This window comes from Rissa tridactyla, chromosome 6, assembly GCF_028500815.1.
Source record: "Rissa tridactyla isolate bRisTri1 chromosome 6, bRisTri1.patW.cur.20221130, whole genome shotgun sequence".
Classification (NCBI taxonomy): domain Eukaryota; kingdom Metazoa; phylum Chordata; class Aves; order Charadriiformes; family Laridae; genus Rissa; species Rissa tridactyla.
The window spans coordinates 1,476,257-1,496,789 of NC_071471.1; the positions used below are offsets into that span (position 1 = coordinate 1,476,257).

General features: G+C 46.9%; 1 protein-coding gene across 1 annotated transcript; it reads left to right on the forward strand.

Moving 5' to 3' along the window:
- LAMP3 (lysosomal associated membrane protein 3) lies at positions 1-20,294 on the forward strand. Its single transcript, XM_054207021.1, has 6 exons — positions 1-199; positions 3,994-4,733; positions 5,445-5,567; positions 8,967-9,024; positions 10,447-10,614; positions 13,174-20,294. The coding sequence occupies exons 1-6, from the start codon at positions 154-156 to the stop codon at positions 13,311-13,313; spliced, it is 1,275 nt and encodes a 424-aa protein (XP_054062996.1). The 5' UTR covers positions 1-153; the 3' UTR covers positions 13,314-20,294.
- The last annotated feature ends 239 nt before the right edge of the window (positions 20,295-20,533 follow it).

Genomic DNA, 20,533 nt, shown 5'->3' on the forward strand with positions numbered 1-20,533 from the left:
ATTTCCTTCTGCAGCCGTTCACGGGCGAGAAGCATCGCTCTCCCGTCTCTCCTCCCCTTTCCCAGCCCTGACCCCGCGCTCCCTGCCCTGGGCAAACTCTTCCCTGCCCAGGAGACCTCGGCTCCTCTCCGCACACCCGCAGCCGCGCCGGCCATGGGGAGGAATGCACGGCCCTTCGCCTTCCTCACCTTCGCCTGTGGTGAGTAACATCCTCCATCGTTTCTATCAGAAAAATGAGACACGTTACACTAGTTTTGTTTCTTTGCAGTCAGGACAGCACCCAACGGACCGAAAACTTTGAATAGTTTTATTGCTAGCGGTAAGGGTGCTTTTACTAAAGTCCCACTGCTAAGAAATAACTATAACTACATTTCATTGCAGCTGGAATAGGCTTAGTCTGATGTTTTCCCCTGTATTTTCACTTGTGCTCTGTGGTGACGTAAACTGACCGTGTGATGGAGTCAGCTCAAAGCAGTCCTAGAAGCAGACTTTTTTGGGCTTGCTTTTCTCAATTAAAAATAATTTCCAGACCAGCAGAACTGACTGAAAATCTGGAGTGAGACGGGCAGAAGAAAAACTAAGGAAGCGTAGCTGGAGTCACTCATTTGCTGCATTGCGAGACGCGGAGCCGGGAAGCCGGGGGGGGGGGCGGGCTTGGAGAAGGCAGGCGGAGGCTTATCACAACGCCAAGCCACATCAGTCACCCTCCGGTCCTTAATGCCCTCTGTGAGAATCTGGGGGGCCAGCCTGGGGGCGGACGTGTCCCAGCCTGTGGAGCCGCTCCCCAAGACCCGCAGCAGGACAGTCTGCCGGGTGAAGCAGGACAGAGCGTGATTTAAGCCCTGCAGTGGCCAGAGGTTTGAGCTCGCTGGTGCGTTTCTGCAGCCTGTTTTGCCATCGGCACACAGGGATGGCACACGTAGCAGCCCCCGGCCGCCTCCCAGCGCCCTGAGCAGGCAAAGAGCCCGGGGACCCGGGCACAGGCAGCTCCCGCTGTCTCTGCTGCGCTTTCCCACACTCGCCTCCCGGCCGGAGGCTGCTGAAGTAGCCCCAAAACACGCGTACGAGAGGAGAGCAACATCAGGCTGGGAGATGTAACACTCGGTGGTCAGCAAGGAGCTTTTGACCAGAAAGGACTTGTTTCCTCAACTCCTTATCTGTTTTTGATCATTCCTTTAATAATTTGCTGTGATGTTTTATTAATGCCACAAAGTCGACTCTTTTTGTGCAGACAGGGAATCAAACATAACCAGAGCTTACGGGATAAAGGTCTGATGGGTTGGAAGTTTAAGAAACTCCTCCTGTGTGGGAGGAAACTGTGACAGTACCACAACCTCTCAGAAAATCTGGGTGCTTTTCCAGTTCCTCAAGGACTCGCGCTAGAGCCAGGGAGCGTGTCCCCAGTGACCGCAGGAGTGGGGTCAGGTTTCTGCGTCCACACAGAATCCGTCAGTTAAACACAAGCGTTTCTTCTGAGCGGCAGAAAGCGGAACAAACCTGCTGGGCTGCCGAGCAGCGCGAGAGCGTGGTGAGAAGTGAGAAGTGCGAGAAGGTGAAACAACCCCCAGCAAGAGGTTTTTTTTCACCCACCCCATTAGAGGACAGCAGGCTGAGAAATGTCCCAGCCAGACCATGGCAATGCCTGGGAGCAGAGCAGGGACGTTCCACCGCTGGCATTGACCCAACCTCCCTGGTCACCACGGCGTGAAAACGGGGTCTTCAGGCCCAGGCTGGGGTTAGTGTATTTCTGAGAGCAGCCCTCATCCTTTTTGTGGCAGGTCACCTGGAGAGCACAAGCCGTGGGCCACCCCAACGCCATCTGTGACTTCGCCCCCCAGTGACCCCGTCAGCTGAACGTCTCTCCAGTGAAAAATAGTTAGGCTGAAATGACCTTTTGGGCAAAACGAAGTTTAGTTTAAAAGCTATGGGTGCCATCCAAATGCCAGTGAACTAATGTTTCTCCTCACATCTGTAAGATAAGTGTTACCCGGTCGGTAATCGAAACCAATCTGTTAACTGACAACTAAGAAGTACTGACTATTTAAGACTCGTGTAAATTTACTGACTATTTAAGACTTGTGTAAATTTACATGTGGGTTATTTTGCAATCTTATGGGTGGAAAAAAAGAGTGAAAATCGCGACTTCTTCTTTTTTGTTTTTATTATGCCGATAGACTTAGATGAAACTACCCATAGCTGGTGTATGGCAACTGCTCTGATTTTCCACTGGCTCACGGAGAAGGAGGAAAGTTCCCTGCTTTTCAGCCCTGCAGCGGGTGTGGTAAAGTGTAGGGGAAAGTCAGAACATGAACTGAAGTATCATATTAATTATGGCATTTTTCAGTCCCTTCTGATAGAAATCACAATCAGAGGGTTCCGTCCTGTCATTTTCGTGGCTCTTCCCCTGCCTGAAGTTGCACTGCGATGCTAACGGCGGCGCTGGCAGCCGCGTGAACTCTGCAGAGCCCGGAGGTGACACCCGGGCGGCTGCGGGAGTGCGGAGTGTGACCCACAGCTCTGCTCCCCTCTGCCACGGCCGCTTTCAGTGGGGGTGCGGATCTGTGCAGCTGCTCTCATTTCTTCCCTTCTGGTCTTGAATTTGATTCAAGACCCAGTAGGTTTTATTATTCTGATGTAGTCTGTAAGTATCCTAAAATGGTGAGACTGTGAATTCAGCTATTGTTGCAGATTCCTCTTAGTGCTGAGTGAAAATAAATACATGAAAGGAAGATGAGATTGTGAGATTTCAGCCATTCCCACTCTGAATGTGCCTCTGCCCCTCTAATGGAGCCCAAACTCCAAATCTCCGCAACCTGCCACAAGGCTTTGATACTGATTCATGAGAAATTTCTTTGGAAAAAACATCACACAGTGAATGTCTTGGACAATGCGTTGCGGCATCCTCTGGGGAGCAGAGGGATGTGAGCTGGCTTGGACTTTTGGGTCCCTTCTGTCTCCAAACCGGGGAATTCATCTGCCCTCCAGCTAATTTCGGCAGTGAAGTGTTTACCTGCACCTGAAGATTTGTGTCCATCCAGGAACTCGTATATGCCAGTGATTTATGATTTCTTTTAGCCTGACCTTGTCTTTACAGTTTGTTGCATACTCACGATCAAAGACTCGCGCAGAAGAGTTGTGAACTTCGTCTATTCTACAATGTACTTTTCACACTTTTTTTTACATTTAAATTTACATTTAGGAGCCAGATGTTTTCTTTCCAGTTCTGGAAGGGAATGTTTCTGTAACTGTTATAAGATGGAAACATAATTTTGGTGCTGTGACTATTTTTAGATGTGGTCCAAAAAGCCCCTGGATGCTGTACCCTGAAATTAGTTTCTCGTTGTTGAAAAAACATCACTAAGCGGGGGGGTCCGTCCTTGTTTGGAGCATCCCCTTGGGTACCTCCCAGGAGGAAGAACTTTGGGGTTCAAGCTGGCATGGCTACAACAAAACCATAAATAAGTATCTGGAATTTCCCTGTCTCCCAGACGGGTTTCCCAGTAAGCTGATTACGCTGCCTCACTTCCTTCACACTCACAAAACGTTCCCTTTCCCCGTGCTTTGTTGGTAACTAACCATCCACCCCTTCGCCTTTGCACCCGCTTCATCTTCCTTAGACCTTCCTAATTCGCTTCTATCAAATCGTGTGGTGCTCCTGCCTGCACGGGGATTCTTGCGCTGCCTGGGGACTGCGGGGTCTGCCCCCACCTCCGGCATCCTCTGGCTGCTTCAGCAGTCAAAGCAGCGTGTGGGGAGCTGGGAGCCAACGTGCTTCCGCCGCGATGGGTACGTTCGGAGGCGTGAAGGTTGGGGGAGTGGTGAAAAGTTATGGACAGTCCTACAGCACGTCTGCTTTCACTCTCCTGGAGCCAAATGAAGAATAAAACCCTATCACCCATTTGATAATAAAATCAGTGCCGTTATGTTGTGGGTGTCAGCAGAAATGTTAAATGCAAAGGTATCCCGTCTACTGACTTAGCTGTTTCTTTGCAGCGTTTTCCTCCTGCTTTGCTGCAGTGGCCCTGGGGGTCGAACTGTCTCCAGAAACCACATCCTTCCACCATACAGCTACTTCTGCTCAGCCACTTTCCCTTTATCATTCTTCACCCCATCAAGACACCACAGTTCGTTTTAACAGCACAGGCTCTCTGGAGACAACCCCCGTGCAGACAACAGGCCAGCCCCAGGTAACAACAGCACCAGCCCATCACGCGGCAGGAGCAGCCACCACACAAGTGACCAGCCAGACACCTCCCACGGTGGTACCCACAACATCAGCAGACAACGCAACCCAGGCCGTGGAAACAGTTACAGCTGCAGTGGAGAACACAACCAGTCACTCTGTGTCCTCAACCAAGCAAGCAGCAAATGTGAGCACAGAAATGACAGTGGCATCCACAAACTCAACCATAAATCATACAACGCCAAATACACAGATGACAACTGCTGCCACAACTACTACAGCCGCCACCATGCAAACTGTAAAGCCCACCACAGGGTCAGGAAATCAAACAACAGCGCCTCAAAGTCCAACAACCACAGCCATGGCCAACAGGACAACCATTCGTCCAGGGACTCAAACAACCGTCCCATCTACGACGACAACGGCGAGACCTACTCTTGCGCCACGGCCTTCTCCCATCCCCACTGGCACATACACCGTTTCCAGCGGGAACAGGACCTGCATCAAAGCGGTCATGGGCTTGCAACTCATGGCTCAAAATGCACAGAAGGTGAGGTGGAGGCACTACAAGGTGGAGGCTGAGCCTTGTAGTGACTGTATCTTTATTAGGTGGAATTTATTCCTCTTTCAGACCAATTTTCAGAAGTTAGCCTCCATGATAGAAATAAGTGGGTTTCTACCAGTCCAAGGCCTTTCCTGTGCCACAGCATCTCCAGCTGCTGTGCTTTGGCTTGTATGATGGTGTCAGTGGGACGCAGGGGTTCAGGGACGCATCTGTGGCAGCAACGCTTGGCAGGGCAGGTCGGGCACCCGTATTAGCTGTGCTTCCCATCATGGGAGACTAGTTAAAATCTGAATTGACTTCAGGGAAGGGCCTGACACTGGGAGATGCATTGAAAGCAGGAAACTGTCAATCTCAGACTTGGATTCAGAGGCGGGAGATTTTAGGACCACAGGAACTGCCAGGCTGGATCAGAGCAGGGGTCCTGGGGAGCTGGTGCCCTCTCCTAGCAGCGATGCACTGTGAATGATTCAGCAAAAGATGTAAGAAAGCCTGAAGTGGTGATTACATCCCTCATAATTAAGGTTTTGTAACTGCCATTAACATAATGTGTGGGGTTAGATCCTCAGGCCCTGGACTTCATATGCCTCGAGCCATCCCCATTGGAATTCCAAATATCCTTGCCTGGCATCTGAATATTTCTAACATGGGATGATATCTAATGTCGGTGAAAGTAATTTTCATACAATCTCTCCACAGAAGCAGATGGAGTACATGGCTGTCAACCCCAACGCGACGCAGACATCCGGCAGCTGTGGGACGATGCAGTCCGAGCTGAACATAACCTTCAGTGGAGGGTTTATAATCTTCACCTTTGTAAAGGTAATTGTTGCATTTAGAGGGAAAGGAGTGTTTAGGGTTGGGGAGCTGGAACTTGGGTTGCCTTCGATCCAGCTCGTGCTGTGTGAAAAGGCATTTCATCCGTGTCGCTGCTACTTTCCCACCTGGATATAAGGCACTATTGCTCCTGTCCTTCCCAAGAGGCTAGAATCATAGAGACACAGATTAGTTCGGGTTGGAAGAGACCTGTGGAGGCCTCCTGTTCAGAGCAGGGCTAACTTCAACATCAGATCAGGTCTTGTCTACTTGAACTTTGAATTTGGAAAGGTTCGTATGCACAGTGAAGGGTAAGTAGAGTGCTTTGCCATCCTCTGATAGAAAGTGCTAGAGAACGCTGTTAAAGCTACCAGTCTAGCAACACAAAGTCCAGAAGTAGCCCCAAGCAAAAATCTGCATCTCGTTTTGACGTAGGCAAAAACCTAGCGGAGGGAAGGCCAGGTCTGCTGTTTGCGCAGAGGGAACGGGTTTGGGGCTGGAGGCCCCGTGTGGAACAAGGTGTGTGTGCCGGGAGCTCTGACTCACCCTACCAAGTTGCTCTTACGAAAAGGTGTTTCAGGGACAGCTGAATGCAGGTGAGGTTGGGCATTTGCTTCCCATCAATGCCAAGCATCACAACTGGCCAGCCACGAGCCAGCCGGGGTTGCTCAATCCAAAGGGCAGCCTGTGCAGTTGTACGTGGCCAGGAGCCACCAGCCATCCACAGCTGAAGGGGCCTAATTTCATCTAATTTCTGAGTGGAAAATTCCAAACAAGTGAACTACAACAATAAAATTGTAGATAAGTGCCCTTAAAATGCGCCACACCTGGGAGACTTATAAGTACACAGAGAAACTTGGCCAGGAGAGAGGCCCATGCTTACGTAGTGGGAAAACGAGCTTTCTTTTTGACATCGTGTCTGTTGATACCATGTTGCCCGCTGGGACCTCACCGTATGTGGATGAGGCTTTAAGATAAGCTACCGTGAGCGCTGCTGATGTTATAGCCACAGGGGAAAACTGCGGAGTGCAGCCACCCTCTCGCTTCCTCACACGTCTACACGGTTTACATGGTTTGGGAGGCAGCACGGAACACCATTCTCTGGGAGCTGATAAGGGCCGGGTGGTGATGCCAGCGGGACTAAAGACAGAAGTTAATACTGTGTATAGAGTCACTAACGGGCAGGGAGGAATACGAGACGCACTGGATCCCATCAGGCTCTGAGCGTAGACGCATCGAGGCCATGTCGTAGAATCATAGAACCGTGGAATGTGTTGGGTTGGAAGGGACCTCTAAAGGTCAGAAGGGACCTGGATCTCCAGAGCTGTTCAGAGCTGCCTCTGGCCGTCACTGCTGAGCTGTGTCCTTCAACTAATCAAGCCAAAATGTCAATCTTACTGCCAGGTTCCAAGCTCAAATTAGTGACAATTAACAGAAGTGCAATGGTTCATCAGTCATTTCCATAGAAAGTCCAAGAGGAAACAGCAAATTATACCATATCTGAGTCATTAATGCTTGAGCAGAGAAAAGGTTTCAATTCATAATCATCTTGATTTTAGTTTATGGCAGAAAGCTTTCTTAAAGCCCACGAGGAAAAGTTAGGTAAAAAATCAAGGAGCTGCTTTAAAACAAAGGATCAGTTCAGCCCGTGAGTGTTTGCCGTAGATGAACGCTTCCTGCAGCAAGGGGACCGTTCTCTGAGTTACAAGGATCCTCAGGAAAAGCCTGGTGATTCAAGTGCCCATGAACAGCCCCGCTGGAGGCAGTGCTAAGGAGAGGGATGGGAACCTTTAGGAGGTACTTGACCGGTCTTGCCCCCAAAAAAGTGGTTATTGGCACAGCATTAGGCAATCCGCCCTTCACTTAAAGATAAGCCTCAAGAGCTTAGCCGGCCGGCTTAGACTTCTTTGAAATTCAGGTTAATAAGAAATAATTTTGCTGCCGTTTGTATGTGTTGGGCGCCCGCAGCCTCTCTAACTGCTTTGAACCAGGAATGCTGCAGGGATGGGGCTTCTGATTTTCACCAGTGAAAGTGGAGCTGGCGCAGGCCCCGGGCAGCGGGAGGCGAGCGGCTGGCTCAGTACTCGCCTCTGCCTGCTGCCTCTTGCAAAGAACCTGAAAAAGGGAAGTTTTGTAACTAACCCACAAGACGTGAAGTGGGAGCAGGTGTTTTCCCCAAGAAGTCATTCACTGTGGCCAAACAGAACATAGTGCGCTGCCAGAAAAATGCTAATATTTGACCTATTTATGTTTTTTGGTAGGAATACTGCTGAGAAACTCTTCTCTGGTGTATTTCTTTCTTAAACTTTCCCAATCCATTTTACCAGCTTTTAAACCGCACGATATTAAAACTGGGTGCACAGGAGACATTCGTGTCTGCTGCCATTTACCCCCCCAGCTGCACTCACCGGTCCCCACGTGCTCACAGCTGGAATGAAGATGAATAGTAGGGCTGCTACGTAAAGACTGACATTATGCTCCCACACTGGTACCAGGGAAAGGCTCCCAGGGCTGGCTCGCGCTTTGTGACAGCCCAGGGGAGGACAGCGTTCAGGCTGCACCAGGGCGTCAGGGCACACGCAAGCAGGACACTGGAAATTTTGCTCTGTGTGGTTGTACCAGGTGCTTTCCCTGTCAGCAGTCTGTCGGCGTATGAAAAAAAGCCAGCGAGCGCCAACGGTGTCAGCAGGGTGGAAAGAACGGTTGTTTCTCCCCTACACAGGCACATCCAGGTTTCCTCATTTGTATTGGCCGCTGCTGGCAGGCAAAATAGGAAACGAGTGGTGCCAGCATGAGAGGAGCTCCGGGCTCTCGGGATGCTGCTGCCCTCTCCCACTTCAAAACAGCGCTGAGCACGGGAGCACGGCTGCTTTCTGCAGTTTGCTCACGCGAAGGGCATCTGTGCGGCGCTGAGTCCCCAGCACGGCTGAAGGTGGGGGCTGAGGTCCCGCCAGCAGCCGGGCTGCGGGTCAGAGCAGGATTGCTCGGGGCGGCGCTGCAGGGACTCTCCCTGAAAGCAAACAGGTGAATAAAAATAACCGGCCTCATCCCATGCCTGTTAATTTGTGCAATGTATACTGTGTGCTTAGCTCCCTCCTGCGCTGGGTACCCCAAGCCTCACGGCAGTGTACAATGCCGTGTACAATCAAGTAGCTCCTTGTCGCTGGCCCGAGCAGAACTGCGGTGCAGCCGAGGTGCGGGACACCAGCTGCTCCGCTGTCAGGTGGAGGGATCTGGAAACGAAAAGCAGTGCATCCAAGCAAGTTGGTTCTTGCGTCTTGAAGGTGATGCTTTAAAATGTGTTTCTTTGGGAAACGCTTTGTGACCATGTTGCTGTGGTGAACTGTATTTTTTTCACAAATATGAGGAAGTATTACAAATAAAGATATCTATCTTCTTTTGCAGGAAGCTCCAACGTACCATGTCAGTAAGATTGAGTCCAGATTACAGTTATCTTCTGGAGGTCAGTGATTTTACACTGTCTTAATTTCATATCAAACTGTTCTGGGTGTGGGATAGGCTTTCTTATCTTTAAAACACTGGATTTTGCAAATTATGTGTTTTATCAGGCTTTCAACATGTCACTCACCTAAAACTTATGGCTTGAAAACAGAAGAGAAGGGACCGGGCTGCAGTTTCGTCAGAGAAAAATTCTGAGCCATCACTTCAGATTTTCTCTGACATGAATTTTGCACTAATTCTTCCCAATATATCTAATCCAGGTTAATGACTGTCTTATGTCGCTTCTCTGTTTGTTACTCATAAGTATTGGGATTGACTTTTGTCCCTGAAAGAAGAAAAACAAATCAGGAGCTCAACCGGGTGTGTTCTAACAGCACCGAGCTTTTTGGAAGCTCAGTGTCTGTTTCTCTTCTCACTGACGAGCACTTTGGTTAACTCAAGTGGAGCCTGCACTGATCTGCATCGACCAGAGTAGAAGAAAAGCCGATCCAGAGGACTTGTCTCCTCGGGATGTTCTCAGTCTAAACGACCAGAGTTTTCCAGCGCATTGCTAAGTACCAATTGCAGCAAATACAAACGCTTAATCAGCTTAATCATAAATTTTAAAATCCTCAAATATACTTTGAGTCCTCCACAGTGGTGCTGGCGAGAGACATTGCTGTCCCTGCCTGTTTGCTACTGCCTCTCTGCCAGGCCTTGCCATTTCACGGCCCACCGGCAGTATTTCTGCAGTGAGCCAGCCCGTCTCTTTTCTAAGATAAAACTTACTGAACCAGCTGTATCAGTACACACTGGTGGACAGATTCTGACCGACGAGGACCAAGAGTATGCGCCACACCATTGTGCTGGCAAATGTGGTTGAGATACAGCGATGCAGAGCTGGTGACGTGGATGATTTTGTCTTCAACTGGTATATCGGCTTTCAAGGATAAAGGATATGCCCAGGTTACGAGATCTTTTCATGCTTTGAACTTGAGCCATACTTTCCATAAAGTCCTGTGACACTGAAATACGTTTAAGAACATGTTCAATACATAAAGCAATACTGACTAGATATGTCAAATTCCCATGCTAGACATGGTATCTCTGTTTTGTCTGGAAATAGCCCTTCTGGAGACCTGAGATAGTTGGCTGCTTCTGTGAGAATCCTAACTAATAGTTAGGAATTCTAACTGATAGAATCCTAATTTTAGCCACTTTTTCAGACCCACACCTGGCTGAGTTGCCCATTGATAATTAAAGCACTCATTTAAACACGGAAGAAACGTAACTGATGCATTATGGGGAAAATGCCCATGCTGTAGTCACTGCAGTGACTGCTGCTCTGCCAAAGCACCCAGGATCCTCCATTTTACCTCAGAAAGATGTTGGTTCCAACAGAGTTAGTGGGGCCTCTCATTTGTCTCTCTCTTTGTGCCTCCAGGTATGCTTTACTATGCAGCCATACGTGAGAAGCTGTTTACAACAACACTGGGGAATTCCTTTAAGTGTGCCAGCAAGCAAACCTTCGGCTTGGAGAAGAACTTCCAGCTACTTATTGTCAATATGCAGCTGCAGGCGTTTGATATTGTCGGCAACCAGTTTGGAAAAGGTATGTAGAAGGACACCTTTTCCACCCTTCCTTCTTCACCCATTTTCTCCCAGCGCAAGCGGAGGTGTGTTCCCCACCACTGCGTTGCCCAAAGCCCTAATACGTACAGTTCGGTTCAAGGTCACTGTTCTCAGTGGAGTCAGATTTTAGCTATTTTGACACTCATGAGGTCCCACAGCTGCAGCAGCAAAACTGCCAGCTAATAAGGGGTATTTGTGAATGCAGGATGAAACTTTCAGAGCAGCTGCGTCTAGACATGAGGAAATGTGCTCCTGAGGAGGAGCACGATTGGCATGCTCCCAGTTTCAGAAGCTGGAACAACTCATGGGGTCCCATCTGGTCCCCACATTCCCATTCGAATTTGTACAATGAGTGAGTTCAGTTACGGCTTTTGGTATGGCCTCACCTCCAGCAGAGACAGAGCTTAGAAAGGCTCTCTCTCTTCAAAGTCAGGCTAATCTCTGCTAATCAATACCATATACAAAATTAAATTAGTTTCGCTCTTAATCAAAGGGCTGAGGAAGCATCTACCACCGCTGAAATAATTCCCCAGTGGCCATGAAATAGTTATGAAACTGCTACGTGCCTCTGCTGTGTACGCAGATTTTGAAAGACAAAATCCCCCGTGAAGGAGTGACTCTACACACCACCAGCCTCCTCCCCTTCGGTGTCTTGGGACTGGTAGTTTCACTTCTGTTGCTCCTGATTTACTTATCTTTAAAAAGGGAAGAAAAAGAAAACATTAATGAACATTAGTTTCAAGTTCCTTGCAATTTTGTACAGTCTGCAGCAGCATTGTTACATCAATGGCTTGTTTGAGTCTGGAAAGCTGTAAGAGTGCCTTCTGAACTGCACTTCAGTGTCTCAGAAACAGTTCCTTAGAGTTCATAGCTCAAGGTTTCATCAAAGCAAAACGGTCAATTCAAACATCCCTGGCTTTTGCCACACTTAAATGCAAATACTTTTCAGCTCACTTCCATAACAGTGGGTTACATTAACCCGACAAAGCTTTCAAAAGGCGGCATCTAGTAGCATCCTGATGCCTTTGGCCTTGTGGCATTGTATCACGTGAAACCGCCATCGGGATCAGAGGAGAAGAGGATCAGATTTTGGGGAGAGCGGCGTGGAGGCTCCGGAGCTGTGATGTGACGGCATGCACTCCACATGCTCCCTCAGCAAACTGCCCACCCTCGGCGTAAAGATTCCCACTGGGGAAAAGCCCAAGCTAAGCTACAGTCTGTGCCTGCGCAGTCATCGGAATTAGACAATAACAAGAGAGGCTTTTGTCTTAGAGCGCTGCCGAAATCTGCCCTGGAATAGTGGGAAGGGAGTGAAAGGGGCGGAGGGTGCTGGGTCTCCCTCGTACCCTGGGTGTAAACCACATTTGCTGCTGAGCCGGGGTAGATGGTGGGGTTTAGCTGACCAAGCTACACTACCTGGAGGATAGTTGGCTGCTCGGGTGCCACTCAAAGCATCTGTCCCTGGAGCCCAAGGAGGGACCGTTCCTATAGATCAGATGGAAGATGCAGGTCTGGCCCAGTTCTGGAGTAACACATTAGTGACCATTCCCAGACCTTGCCCTCACTCCCAGGGCTACGCTTGTTCTATGGTGAATTTGCGACTGATCCTGCCATTGTTGCTTGGGTAAACATTCCATTTGTGTCAGTGACCCAGGTGGTGCTGTCTCTCCATAGCAAAGGCGTCAATTTACCCCAATCTGGAAGTTCATTTTAGAGCAATGAGTTTCCATTTAACTGGAGGATGACTTGAGTATTCATTTGGGTAGGGTCTGGCTGAGGAAATCAGGATTTGCCCCCTCTGTAGCTAAGAGGTATGTTTGTAGTGAATATATCTTTGGATGGTTCTAAAAAGATACTGGTTTTGTCAAAACCTTTTCTGATATCATCATACATACAATAAAATTACAATGGTACTGCTAAAGCAACCCCCGGGACCAAATCCAAGGCTTCTGCCTTCCTCATCTCTTGATGTTCTGAGTTAGCCACAATTATCCACAAATATTCCAAATTAAACATAGAGAACAATTAGAATTTGATTTTTCTTAGGAAACGCTGACTTAACGAGGATCCCTGCTGTGCTAACGATGTGCTGGACTATGGGCTCCCTTCTGTGGCCTGATCCTTTTTACTGGGCAGAAACAATTAGATGCCACTTAGTTTTTGTCCGTGCAGGATGTGCCTTGCTCTTTATTTTTAGACTTGCACATTGTAGTGTGATGCTCCACATCTGCTATCGGCAGGAAAAACTCCTCCTTGTGTACGTACTGGTCTTGATGGTAAGACAATTTCTGTGGACATGAAAGAGCAGAGTCATTCTCCAGTGAAGCACATAGCTATTTTGAACGGGGCAAGTATTGTTTTCTTTTATCACCATAGAAAAAATGTAATAAGTATAGATCAGGCGAAAGTGGGGAAAAAAAAAGAAATCAAGGTTTTGAGATCTTCTGTCTTGTATTTGCTGGTTTGTGGAATATAGACGTATAGTCTCGGAGTACAGTGTTCTGCTGTAACACATTCTCTGATCTCCTTTTACTTTCAGAAGAAGAATGTTTTCCTGATAAAAACAGAAAAGCAGCTCCCATCGCAGTGGGCCTGAGTATCCTGGGGCTGTTTGTCATTGTGTTTGTCACTTTCCTGATTTCCAGAAGAAAGCCGCATAGAGGATACGAACGCATCTGAGGTGCCCTTGTATTTCCGAATGTGTGTACCAAGTAGAGAAGTCACAGGAGTTCTAGCTTCGACCTGGCCATCTCACTGCCCCAAAGCCACTTGTTTAAGTGGGATGACACCCTGTGTTTAAAGCTAATGAATATTTCTGTAAGCAATTTCTTTAAGGTGGGAAGAACAGAACTCTCACCATCTACTTTAGGCTATTCTTAGCATCCAATTTAGATGCAGTCCAGAGCCTAAATTCTTTGTATTGTCAAGAAAGGAGGTGATTCAGACCACCTAAGTCAGATGCCTAAAAATAGCTTAAAGTGAGCAGTATCACTATCCCCCAGAAAATCCATCAGATTTGTCAAAGATAGCATTTAGACTTATTAAAATAGATGAGTCCAGTAATATGACCTTCAAGTGAATAAACCAGAGGTCCACAGCTGCAGCCAACCCTGTTAAACCAGAGCTCACGAAAGCCCGGTGGGAGCACTGTGTGTGCTGAGGGCTCGGGGCAAGGGTAGCGTGACTTCCATTCACAAGCAAGTTCTCACCAGCCCTGCAACGGTTACAGTTCGTAAGTTCTTGGGTTTTTCCTACTAAGCCCTTCACAAGGACAGAGTAGTGATTTGTGACTCTTACTCTGGAGGCAGTGTTCTTAGACAATTTTCTAGTTTGCAGTGCCTGTGTATGCAAATGGGAGAAGATTCCCCAACTGGGGTCACACTCCCTGACCGAAATTGTCACTTCTCATCGCTTGTCTCAGCCCTGCTGCAAAGGTGCCTGAACTTCTTGCCAATAACTCCTGAACTGCAGGCTCCTAAAGCACTGCACACTGGAGCAATCTGACGTTGGTAAGTTTGTCCTGAAGTGCTGTGCTGCAAACGGCACAGCTCAGGAGCTGGTTGGCAGGCAGCTGAGATGTCTGTGCAGCAGAACCGGGCAGTAACTCCACCCCGGGCCACCCCAGGCCATCCAACCCCACTTGTCCATCGGTGCTCGAGGCACAGCATCCCTTTGCCACGTGTTCGCCACACGACGTGGAGAGAGCTGACGTGAGGGTCTGAAAGCACCACGACACTTGGGCCGGTGCTAAGGATGCCAGTGCAGTAGATGGGGACTGGGGTGAGTTTGCGTGATAAATTCAAGGAGCTCAATATTTCATGGCCTGGTGAGAGCTCATGAGTCACCCAGTTCCTATTCAGACATGGATCTGTTCAGTGACTGACACAACTCAGTAACAGTCCCTCTACCGAGCTGTAGATCCCTCTTAATCCGGGAAGATCCCATGCTCACTGAAAACGCCAGGGATTAAGTGCTCACAGTTGTGGCAGACCTGCACAAGGTCCGTGAGCAAATGGAAATGCACCGACACTGTACATTCATGGCTTCTGTGGGAAATAAAAGCTTGCACAGGTCTTGGAAAAACTCTCTGCCCCACAGTGAATGCTCTTCCGCGTGCTCACAGCTGAGCACTGGGGTTTCATACGGATGTAACTTGGAGTTGCTTTAAAGCACCCTCATTCATACGCTCTGCAGTCCCTTTCCTGCTAAGCCAGTGACGAAGGCATGAAAGTAGTAACTGCTTTTGAGAGTAAGTTCAGTGAATGCTCTTTGTTGTAACAAGGAAAATCTTGTCACAAAAGATTTACAAAGCTAAACATATGCACAAATGTGTACATAAACACACCCATAATCTGTTCACTGTGGAAAATTACATCAAAATGATAAGAAATTAAATATAAAAACATTTACAAAAGAGAAAATAATATTAAATAAGAGTCCCCCTTAGGAGTTAGGGTAATGGCTTAAATTTTTTGTTTGCACTTGGAGAAACAATAAGACAGAAGTCAGAACCGGCTGTGAGCAAGGGAGGCAGTTGATTGTAAAGTAAAGTAGCACAAGAAACAGAACTTTCAAATCTTTAATACAGATACAGTGATTTGAACTGTATTCAGTTGAATACTCAAATTGAAATTTGAGTATTTCAATGATTGTTTTGTAAAAGGCTCCAGCACTGTTAATATTGCTTAGTGAACTTTATCTAGCTTATTTTCACCCTTCCTCCTTCCCCCGGTTAGTGGCCAAGCAGCCACCGAACCCAGTGTGTTGGTCAGGCCCCCAGCTTAATCAGCTCCCTCTACTTCTCAGGGTTAATACTATTAATCTGTTGTTTAGAAAGCAGATTTTTATACTTGATTAAAGCATTCACTTTTTTAAAAACAAGAGAATTGATTCTATGTCCAGCAGGAAAGGTAAACATATGGAAGAGCTTCCATTTGAAAACGAGCCCGCAATAGTGATGTTACTGTCCTAAACCCTTCCATGGGGGCGTTTTAACAACAAACGCTGCCGAAAGCTCAGCACCGCACATGATCTGACCCTAAGCCGTTCTGACACATGACCCGTAGGTACCTTTCCCATTCAAAGCTAAGTCCTTTTTCACACGTTCTTTTATTGCTGGCTTGTATGATTTGTACAGTTTGTTATTTCTACTGATATGGATATAGCATTTTCTTGTTGTGTTCTGTACTCAAAAATTTCTTTATGTTAATATCCAGTGTTTTAATGTTTGATATCAAGATGAGGAGAGAAAGCTATTCTTAATGACTGATAATTCTCTGTTTAATCTTGTGACACCCTCTGGCATTTTTACCGATGATGCAAGGTTAATGTGGTTTTCCCCACTCATTTTTTTCTTTCTACAGTGAATCAAACTGTCGGTATTGAACAATGTTTGGATTCAGGTTTACTTGATTTGTTCTTATGCTTTTTATTGCTATTATTTGTTTGCTATTTTTGTGAAGCTACATACTGCCCTTTCTGGAGGAATAATACTCCGGGCTTGCTCTAAACAGCAGAGGTGAAGTGCACGTGATATAAACCGATGAAACAATTGGATGCTCCCACGAAATGCTGCCAACATGCAGCAAAATTAATCCAATGGAGTTAGGGCTTTACAGCAGGAGAGGATCCATTGGAGAATTCCTTGCTGCAGCAGGAGATCCCAGCCCCTAAGTGCCACCTCTCTCCCCCCCAGCCCAGCCTGCACGCCGTCACCTCCATCCCCGGCCACGGAACAGAGAGCCGGCAGCAGGGACGCGTGTCAGCATCGCAGGGGCTGCTGCCTCTTGGAATGTAACGCTGAGTTAAAATTAGACAGCCCAGCTGCTCCTTGAGTTGCCGTCTGCAGCTTTTAAAGCCGATGCCTGTATTTATTTTCAACTAGAATTTAGGTAGATATTTGCCTGGCACTTTTTTATCTGGTGGAGTTGCTTTGAGGTCCTCCTCCCAAGTGGGAAGACTCTATAGGTGTAATTGACCTTGGTTGCCAGACTTTCTCTTTTAAACATCTTGTCTGAGGAAACATTTTGCGCAAAAAGTCCCTAAAATAACCCCACAGAAAGAAGAGGCTCTTGGGATAACCCAGTTGTACCCTAGGTGGGCCATAACAGTCACAGCATGGGCAGCATCCCCAGCTCACTTTTTCCCCCAGTTGCAGACTCAGATCAACCCATCCCTGACCCAGAAGACACTGATCATGATGACATGATGCATCCCACCAGGGCGGCTACGCGTCACTTGCTCGCAGGCATGTGCTGGGCAGGATACAGCACGTCCCTCCAGCTCCCTGGTGCTCTGCTGCAGCTCTCGCCCCCGACCCTTCACCATGGTCTCTCGCACGCCCAAGGTGGGCACAAGTGCACCCCATGAGCACGGTGATGTCATACTTAGCCAAATTGCCAAGGAGTTTATAAAGTGAGATCTAATTTCTTTCAGACCTTTTCACTCTCTGATCAACAAAGTCCAACTTAAAAACCAGCTGTTAATTCTGGTTGGAAGAGGAAGGGAGCCATACATTGGCAATTTGAGTGTATGAAGGTGGTTTGGTTGATCACTTCTAGCTTGCTATAATATATAGTTGCTAAAGAATTATTTGCTATGGGAAGTAAGATATGCTCTTTATTTTTCTATTATTGGTGTTTCTATTATAGAGGTTGTATTTAGTCATTAAAGTAGCCATTGCTGTGCAATTATTTTATCTCTCGAGACTGTTTCACCTAACCTGTTTAAAAGCCAAGTACAATCTAACAAACAGGCAGGGTCCTCTGGGCTCTGGACACAAGCCACAGCCACAGATATGCTTATATCTAACCGTGGTATTTCTTCTGTGGCTTGGGCAGCTCATCTGACATTTCTATCTTTGTTTCATCAGCATTACAAAAAAAAAAAAAAGGGTATTGAAAATATCATGCGGTTTTCTGTTAATCTCCCCACAGCTTCCAGAGTATCTGAATACACTGTGTTTCTTTATGAGACTACATCTCTTTTTGTTTCCTATCGGTCCGATAAACACAGCCCATAACTCACAGCAGATGTGATGGATGCTTGTTACTTCATGTTTAAACTGCTTTTACAGATAATAATCTCAGGAATTATGATAAGATTTTTTTGAGGAGAATGCACCCTTTCAGTGTGCAGTTATGGAAACCAGAGGAAATAAGTAGCTTGGGAAATACCACACATAAACTTGAGAATTCAACAGCTTCTATGTCGGTCAAAGGAATTTCCCAAAGGATGGGGGCTGGACTAGGTAGGTGACCTTTAAAGGTCCTTTCCAACCCAAACGAGTCTATGATTCCATGTGATTTGCTGTGATTTTGCTGTTGCTGCCACATCAACAGCCAGCTTAAAATAAACCTGTGTGACAATGGCATGAGGGAAACTTCTCAATAAAAGGGGGCACTCAAAAGTTCTTCAGTTTCGTCTTTAAAGGTTTTTCAGAGAAACTAGAAAGCAAATCTGTCTAGAGCTAGGTTTGCATTTCAGCTGATGAGCTAGGATTTATATGGGGCCTTTTCCATGTTCATTGCCTGGGGAAGGGGGGGAATCTGAAGGGAACCCTGAAGGGCTGCTGGACGTCTCAAAATTCTCTCTTTCTTGACAAGGTTTAATGGCAGATGGAGGAATAGTCAATCATTTTTCCTTTTAAGGCAAAACCCATCCATAAGTCACACCATGGACTGTCCCAGAATCACAGAAGTTTGTAATTGATTGAAGAAATGTTTTTACACCAGAGTGTCTAGGAAAAAAGAATATTTTTTTAAAGCATGAATTTGAGGAAAATAATAAGGGTGAGGAGAGAAAGATTTCTATGAAGTTCACTAGTAAGGTGACAAGACACCTGGAGGCTACTCTGTCTTTCTCACATCCACGGCTGTGGCCATTGCACGCCCATAATGCAGGGGCTGTCTGAAGTTTGTCAGCCAACACTCACTCTCCTGGGCTTTCGTCAGCATCTGGGCTTTCCCAGCTAGCCACAAAATGTCTCAAACCCTGCATTTCCCTTTTTCTGCAAGTCCTATTGCCTATGAAGTTGATAGATCACAAGTATTTTATTAAATTATAATTTAATTGTCTCAGTTTCTTACTTAACTCTTTCTTCAGAATTGTAAAAAGGAGTAGGTTGCATTTCCCACATGCAGAAGAAAAATAAATGGCTGTTGGGAAAAAGGAAAGTGTTCAATCTGCGTCAGGAAATCTGTGCAGATTACGGACACAGATCTTGGTGTCAAACCTCAGCTTTGCTGGGGCTTTCCTGTACCCCAGAAAATTCTGAATAATACGATTAATGAGTCCAGGCAATGTTTAACCTCATTCATTTTGCCATGGAATGACATTTTTTTCATCTCCTCAAGGACAATGAATTCATATTTCAAACTAATTATGATGTTCACAATCTGCTCATGGAAAAAATAATAATGAGAAAAGTACTCAAATTATTAATCTAAAGCAGTTTAGAAGCTTACATAATAACATTTAAAATGTTGCCAGTCCAACCCATCCAGTACATCACTAGGTTCATCACAGCACCTCTGCCTATGTACATGCACATTAAGCATATTACTGGTGTCAGTGAGAAAATTAATATTTTCTGCATTTTGGTTTTATTACATTGCACTTTCAAACATCTGCGTATGCCATCTGGTGATCCCGCTCGACTTTGCAGGCCCTAAAAGCCATGCCTGCAGGGTGCCTTCACCAAGAGCAGATTTGCAATATAAATGATTTTGCAACTTCCATTAGTTATACTGTTCAAAGCATAAACTCCTCTGCCGCCTCTGATTTATGTATTGTAAAATGTCTGTAGCTCTTCCCAGTGTTCAATGGTGAACTGCATAAAATGCTGCCATCTTGTGTTTAGAGACGAATTAAACATGCTGAATTTTTTAAAAATCTGGATTTCTAAAGAAAATTACAGAATGACAGACTGGTGGGGGTTGGAAGGGCCCTCTGGAGATCACCCAGTCCCACCCCCAGCCAGAGCAGAGTCACCCAGAGCAGGTGGCACAGGAACGCGTCCAGGCAGGGTTGGGATGTCTCCAGAGACGGAGACTCCCCCACCTCTCTGGGCAGCCTGTGCCAGGGCTCTGCCACCCTCACAGCAAAGAAGTTCCTCCTCATGTTTAGGTGGAACTTCCTATGCTCAAGTTTGTGCCCGTTGCCCCTTGTCCTGTCCCCGAGCACCACCGAGGAGTCTGGCCCCGTCCTCTTGCCCCCCGCCCGTTAGCTCTTGCTGAGCATCGATGAGATCCCCTCTCAGCCTGCTCTTCTCCAGCGGAACAGCATGTTATGTTGAAGAATTAAATGAAGGAAACATGGAAAAGTGGAAGCTTCACTTAATAATGTAGTTTTTAAAAACCCATCTTTAGAAGAAGTGCTGGGCCCACCATACTGGATCTGGCATCCACGTAACCTACTACAGCCGCTCAGCCCCTGCTGTGAGAGGTCACCGTGCCAAATTAAAAACAGCAACAGTGGAACAAGCAGAGATTACCCGCATACCAGGAATGCTGTTTATTATGCTCTCTCAAACTGTGTTAACGCTTCGGAGTACGGAGAACACATAAGACACGTTAAATACTACCACTGTTACAACTGATAGCTTGTGTATTCTGCTTGGGAAAAATCATGATTGCTTTGCTATTTGTAAACAGCAACAAGAAATACTTTTTCTGAGTGCTACTGTGGGTTTGCTTTTTTTTAATTTCTCTATATCATTAATATTAAAATCCTGGACATGTGAAATACAACTTTGGAAATGCTTTATTGCGGTCTATCAGATATGCTTATCTGAGTGTTATTGTTAACCTAGGTGCAGTAAGTCAGTGTGAGTGAGGCGAACGCAGTGACCTTGGGGGTTCACCCTCCTTTTCTCGCCGTGTTCTGAGCTCCAGCTCCAC